Here is a 6,979-nt window from a genome sequence, read left to right on the forward strand (position 1 = left end):
TTTGTGTTTATGTCGATGACTTTCTTGTTGCTGCGGCAAACACGCACGAAATCGAACAAGTGCAACGGGCCTTGCAAACAGAGTTCCGACTGAACGATCTGGGCATCCCGCGTTCGTTCCTCGGGATCCAGTTCGACTACCACGTCGATGGGTCCGTTTCCATTCACCAACGCCAGTACATCCAGAAGGTGCTCTCCGACTTTGGCATGGAGGCTTGTCAGCCGAAGTCTACGCCGATGAATCCCAAGCAAATCCTGAATCATCGTCTAGACGAGGCACCTCCGGACGAAGAAGCAAAAGCTCGTTATGCGACTGCCATCGGATCGTTAATGTATCTGATGGTGGGCACGCGACCGGATATTGCATTTGCGCTGGGCATGTTGAGTCGCTTCACGTCTCAGCCACAATCGCACCACCAAGTCGCTCTGCAGCGGTTGCTTCGCTACATCAAAGCCACGCACTCTCATCGCATTACCTACCGCAGTGGGCAGTTGATCGGGTACACGGACGCCGACTTTGGGGGCTCCGTCGTCACTGACGGTGCATACTCAACATCTGGCTATGTGTTCCAACTTGCAGGTGCGCCAGTTTCCTGGTCGTCCAAGAGACAGGGGGAAGTGGCCACGTCTACGACACACGCGGAATACATCGGACAGTACAATGCCATTCTGCATCTGCAGTGGCTCCGCACCTTTCTGGCCGAAACGCAGCTGTATCGGTCTACAGTCACCAACATCATGGCTGACAACCAGTCCGCCATCGCATTATCTCGCAATCCCGAGTTCCATAAGCGGACGAAGCACTTCAATGTGAAATTCCACTATCAGCGAGCCGTGCTGGATACAGGCGAGATTGGGCTTCAATATGTTCCGACTGAGGAACAGGCCGCAGATGGTCTCACCAAGCCATTGGGACCTACGGCCTTTGCCAAGTTTTGTAGTCTCCTAGGAGTCGACGCCTCAGAGACTCCAAAGCAACATGCATGACAGCACAGGCGCTCTTTCCACTTTCTTTTCCCATGGAGGTTTTTTTGAGTGGTTTTACCGAGGCCTGCCTGCTCAGCTTAAATCCAGTATCGTCATTGCCAGCAATACGATACTGAGGGGGAATGTTGTGATATGAGGCTGGTGCAGTCAGGAACCAAGCCGAACCATCGGAATTAATCCCGAAGTATGTATACGAAGAACCAAGTTGATTGGAAATCAACTTGATCTTCTCGTTGTATATATAGCCTCATGTTTCCCTCTGAATAAATATTACACGATATACCCCTGAACTACAACAGAATCATTTGAACTTGACGACCTTCTTTTGGATGCTCCCAAAGCTGATTTTTTGGACGAGTAAAGGTCCATTCTTGCCGTTGACCAATGCCACGCTCAACAGTACACTCATCTGACCAATAAACTCGAGCCCAATCCTCGGAAGTAAAGTGCTCATATCGTTGAGCCCACACAAGACGTTTTGCAGCATGTTGAGGCGTTAAAGTAGGCCGTTGCATCTTCCGCCACTTTCGAAGGCCCATCTCGTGCGTAAGACGCCAAATTGAGTTGCGTTTAACCTTATTATCGACCTCTGAAAGAAGGTCTTGGATCAAAATTGACGGGTTTTGTTGGATAGTCTCATAAATATGGTCACGGTCGTTCTCTGTGAGCTTTCTTGGAGCACCTGGACGCGGTAATGACTCCTGCTTTTGACGCTTTGACTCTTGTGTAAGCGTATATTGAATGGTAGAGCGTGGAATATCCGGGAATCGCTTCTTTTTGATAGTTGTTGCACCCCATCCATTAGTGGCATGGAGTTCACATATTTTAGCTCTGGTAAGACAATCAAGCTCTGGACCTCGCTTGCCACGTATGGGAGGCATAATTACTAGGTAATTATTATATTAAAGGTGCTAATATGGGGCAAGACGCGTCAAATCTACGTTATAATACTGTATATGCGAGCGTGGTGGGACGCGGTGAGAAATTATGCATACTAAAATAGCAGGCGGTCTGCGAAGGCGGTCAGACTTCAAAGTACCCGAGGTCAAATACTTGTGAGACACCACTGTAGGAGTCGAAGGATTGTCTTTTGGCGATCTGTAACCCTATCCTTTAGTCGCCGGCGGACTATATTGGCGGATGGGATTCGTGGAGGTACGGGTGCAGAGCGAGCCTTATGGATAAGGCTAGCGAAGGTTGGGTGCTCGACAAGACTGAAAGGGAGACGGTTAAGGGTGAGAAATTGTAGGATCTCATCATACCAGTCTGATTCTAAGAATGGGATGGTCGTTGGTATTTGTTGCTAGTTAATTAAAGTGTTAGTTTGATCTTTTGTGCACAAAAACTTATCTCTTAAGAACAAAAACTTATCTCTTAAGAACTTACTCCTTTCTTGAGAAACCCTGTGATCTCAGTATCCCGTCTTCCTGCTGCGGCCCTTTGACAATCTGTAGTTTTTAAGTGTTTCGCCATAGTCGATGTGCCCTGGTAGCCCTTATCGCTGCCTGGTCGAACAGAATAAGGGTGTTTTAAGACCCTCCCACAGCGCTTGCACATAACACTTGGTGCCCCATCTGTAATTTGAGCAACTTGGTGGAAGCTGCTCCAAATTTCAGAGTGGCGGCCAGAATCCCAATGAATCTTACTTTTGCTCCCATAATCAGTTTGTAACCACCAATCAACCCACTCAGTATGATTCGACATATCATAAAGGAAGTAGTTTTTTCTCCGATCTGGCCCGACGCAGGTAAAAGAGGGAGGATTTTGAGGAAGAGGAAGATCTGGTGGAAGGAATTCGTGGTGAAATTCAGATATAGCTTGGCTACCAGAAGGTATTGCTGCTTGAATAGATGGTGTAAGGTATGAGAGATTATCTAGATCTCCATTATAGATAGACGATTGAAAGTCAGAATGCTGGCTTTGAGACATGATGGGTTATTAAGGATGACCATAGGTAGTAAAAGGTAAGGGGGAGAAAGACTTACAATATTAGACACTGTATAAGGTAGATAGAAAAGGGAGTTAGAACAAAAGAAATATAGTCTAATAGCTATTGATTGGCTAAGTAATGAGAATTAATATGGGTCTAACCCAACAGAACCCAGAAAACCCCAAGAAAACCCCTAGGAAACCCCAAGGAAACCCAATAAACCCCAGCAAAATCCAATAAACCCCAGGAAAACCCCAAGAAAACCCAATAAACCCCAGGTAAACCCCAGCAAAACCCAATAAACCCTAAGAAAACCCAGGAAAACCCAATTCCCACCCCAATTTCCCCTAAGATCCCTAAAAATATTTCAACTCCATGAAAGAAGAAATCTTTCTGTTCATTTTCTACCGCAAGAAATAATGTTTATCTATTCAAAAAGAAACAAATTGTAACAGAGAAATTTAGCTTTCATTCTATATAGAGATCATCTTAATTAGAGTGAATATGTAAAACTTTTGTTTCATTTTCACTAATGTTCTAAATAATATACCGACTACTTCATATTCAAATATATATTTCTATATGTTCTTCATAACCCTTTCCCTATTTTGTGGAACTACCACCATAATATACTAAAATCCAACGTTTTTCTTTTGTAATTAATAGAAAACCAGTCTTTCTATCTTCTACTCTGCCTTTATTACCTAAAATTTCCTTTAATTGAACCTATAACTAGAAAGAATCTTAGAGGGAAACCAGAACACCTGTAAAAAACAGTATTTTAATTTGATTAGTGAGTAGGGTTATGCATGCCAAGACCTCTTTTTTATGCAAAATTGGGTTTTCTTGGGGCCCCAACCCAAACCCATATTGGGTTTGGGGTTGGGTTGGTTTTTCGAAGTCGGACCCAAACCCAATATGGGTTGGGTTTTGGGTCAAGACCTTGGACCCAAATTGGGTTTTGTAGAAGTCTAGTCGCCTAGGGGGATACAAAAGAGAGAAAGGAAATTCCTTTTCTTGTACGGAGATAAGAAGCAACTTATACCATTTCAATCGTAAGTTTTAGTCCGCGTGCACGCCTCTTCATAAACATGCGTCGGATAAGAGGGCTTATGTGTCCAGGGTCTAGAGCTAGCTGACTAAATCGGCCCTCGTAAAGCCCCTGAATGAAAAAGCCTGCTTCCGACCCTTTTCCTCCCGCCCTGGGTGGTTGTGAGTTTTGCACTTGCTTTATCAAGCAGCTCTTACATAATTAAATGGGTGTCAAGTTTCTTAACTCTGTATACTTGTGCTATGAACGACCTCGAAACTACTTCAAGGACTACGAGATGGGCGAGTTTCTTGATGGCAAAATTTCTCAGCTCCTGTGAAAACATAGAGGTCACAGCCACCGATTCCCCATGGGGTAAGGGAGAGGAACGGGTCCAAGTGGGCCAGATCAGGGGCCTGATATCGGCCCAAATGACCATCGGGACCTACTTAATGCAGCATCTCTCCACACAGAACATCGTAATCAGGATCCGAGCGGCATGTTAGTCCTGAGTTGACTGCATTCACTGCCAATTTAGACCGAACCAAAGTCTCCGTCCCAAAACCTTATGCGAGACTCTTTCCGTATGGATTCATTGGTGAGTTAAAAGCTGACTTTTGACATGCCGTGGTTACATTGAAAGTTTGCTCATTGTGACCAATCTCCCTATAACCCCACAAACGTATGCGGAATTGGCTCAAAATCTTCTTTACCCTCGGCCAGCGAGTTGCCAATCAAGGACCCTCCTTATACCACAGGCTAAAATCAGCCTATACCATTTCGAGTAGATATCTCTAGAGACATATCAAGGCTATACAGGTGTTAGCCTTGCATAAATGACAGCGGATGATCAGAGCATCCTCTTTCGCTTAGGTCTTCCCCAGTTGGCCTCGGTAATTAGTAGATCATTTGCGGATGCACAAGTGATCCGGATTTCCGCGTACAAACAATATCCATACAGTACTAGGCAAAGATTTATTCTACTAGGTGAAAGTTTATTGACAAGTGCACTTGGAGGAGAATCAGGGAATATTTGGAGGATAATCGGTAGAGCCGAGAGTTGATACAGTCAGCTCACAGGTCAATCAATATTCACTATCATTTCGGTTGTGCACTGTAGCGACTACAGTGTAGGATCTCTCATTCCGAAGCCTTGTGATAAACTTCCACGTCTTTAGCAGTGGATGCTAAAGAAGAATTACCCGTGTTCATCGTTGCGGTGGGAATGTTGTTGCTGTGCTAAACCGAATTCAAAGTTAGATATTTGGAAGAAAGGGAAAAGTGAAATACGCTAGCCATCTTCTTTGAGGTGCTGATCAGGTGCGAACCTTAGAAAGAACGGTAGATATAATGTCTGCGTCTTCAACTGTGACTTTAGTGCGCAACAGCTGTAAGACAACTTTGTAATCATGTGCCTCGGCAGAAATACGTTCAAGCTTCCTATCACCAGCATGAGATGTGATCGAGCTCGACGATCTCGGTGGGTCTGTTTAGTTACCTCTGTGTCTCGTCCCATTTCCTCCCAGGGTAACGACAATTTTGTTGCAGCATAGTGCAGCGCTGGCACTGTGGCCTTTCTCCTGTACATCTTGTTTTGGCCGCACGGCACGGAGTACATGCACATGAGATACGGCGTGACATGGAGGAAGAAGAGTTGTGTAATCTGGGGATTGGTAACTTTAAAGGAATGCAAGGCGCAGTCTTCGAGCCTCGCAGACGAAGATTCCCTGGGCTCTCTACGTATGCCTCCTGAGCTGCCTTCTCCCCTTGATGGTCGAGCTTGCTTGGAAAATTTCCATGTCTGACAACTGGAACGTTATCTTCATTCATCATGTGCAAAAGATCCATGAACCATACCGTGACGAAAAAACGTCAGCCTTGGAGCCAGAAGAACTGCTTTCAAACACCGAGGCAATGGCTGCGCGTGGCCTGCGGTACCACTGCAGTGATGAGTAAAGTCTGTGGTCTCGAACAGCATCTCCTACTTTTCCGTGGACACTCCGTTGTTTGATATGTTTGCATGCCCATTTTTTTTTAGGGATGTCAAAATGAAATTTCAAAATTTCGAAATTCCTGAAATTTGGCTGCTTGAAATGTAATTTGAAATGGGGCTTGAAATCTTGAAATCTAGCTAGTCCCAAAGTGGTAATGATTATCTTCCATTCTTCCAATCAAAACAGTCGAACGTAAAGCACGTGACATAGACATCATGTGTCATCTATCCCCCGCCGTCGCCGAGTTGGCCGCTTGGAATCATCTGGAACTCCTTGAGGCCATTCAGATACACGCTTCGACCTCGTCCGCATAAGATGGGCTGAATCTGAATTTGTTGTGGGTTTCGTTGAAGGACTAAGGGGAGGCTCCGAAGTTGGCTTCAACAAGGAGTTAAGCCTCGACTTCAACGCAGAAATGAGGGCAGGATTTGTTGATTCTGAAGCTGAAGTCAAAGCTGAATTCAATGCTAAAACCAGGGCAGACGTTGGTGATTGCTCTGTTAGTTGCTCTGGTGGTTGCTCTGGTGGTTGCTCTGGCGGTTGCTCTGGCGGTTGCTCTGGCGGTTGCTCTGGCGGTTGCTCTGGCGGTTGCTCTGGCGGTTGCTCTGGCGGTTGCTCTGGCGGTTGCTCTGGCGGTTGCTCTGGCGGTTGCTCTGGCGGTTGCTCTGGCGGTTGCTCTGGCGGTTGCTCTAGTGGTTGCTCCGGTGGTTGCTCTAGTAGTTGATATGAGCCCCCTGATAGATCGTCTAGCACTTGGTTTCGCTGCAAAACCCTCTCTATCTCGTTATCCTCTTCTTGAAGGAGTGATTCTTGCGCAACTTCGGGAGGCCGTTCTGTCCGGAATTGTCGTTTATTGATCTGCACGAAGAGCAGTTTTTCAACGCGGTGGGGCTCGAGCCTATTTCGGACTTTTGTATGCTGAAGGTTCATCTGTGAAAAGGCTCTCTCCGCTGCCGCTGAATTTGCCACAGTATTGCAGAGTCGACGAGCAAAGGGTGCAAGAAGCGGAGCAAAGTCCTCCTGTATAAGCATATCGTAA

At 45.9% G+C, this 6,979-nt stretch overlaps 1 protein-coding gene across 1 annotated transcript; it reads right to left on the reverse strand.

Moving 5' to 3' along the window:
* Positions 1-1,276: 1,276 nt before the first annotated feature.
* Positions 1,277-1,867, reverse strand: N7520_001729 (uncharacterized protein; the record flags this gene model as incomplete). The annotated part of the gene is made up of 1 exon (XM_057135664.1): positions 1,277-1,867. The coding sequence occupies one exon, from the start codon at positions 1,865-1,867 to the stop codon at positions 1,277-1,279; it is 591 nt and encodes a 196-aa protein (XP_057001600.1).
* Between the last annotated feature and the right edge of the window lie 5,112 nt (positions 1,868-6,979).

Source organism: Penicillium odoratum (genome assembly GCF_028828045.1).
Source record: "Penicillium odoratum strain IBT 22623 chromosome Unknown utg000001l_segment0_segment0, whole genome shotgun sequence".
Lineage (NCBI taxonomy): Eukaryota > Fungi > Ascomycota > Eurotiomycetes > Eurotiales > Aspergillaceae > Penicillium > Penicillium odoratum.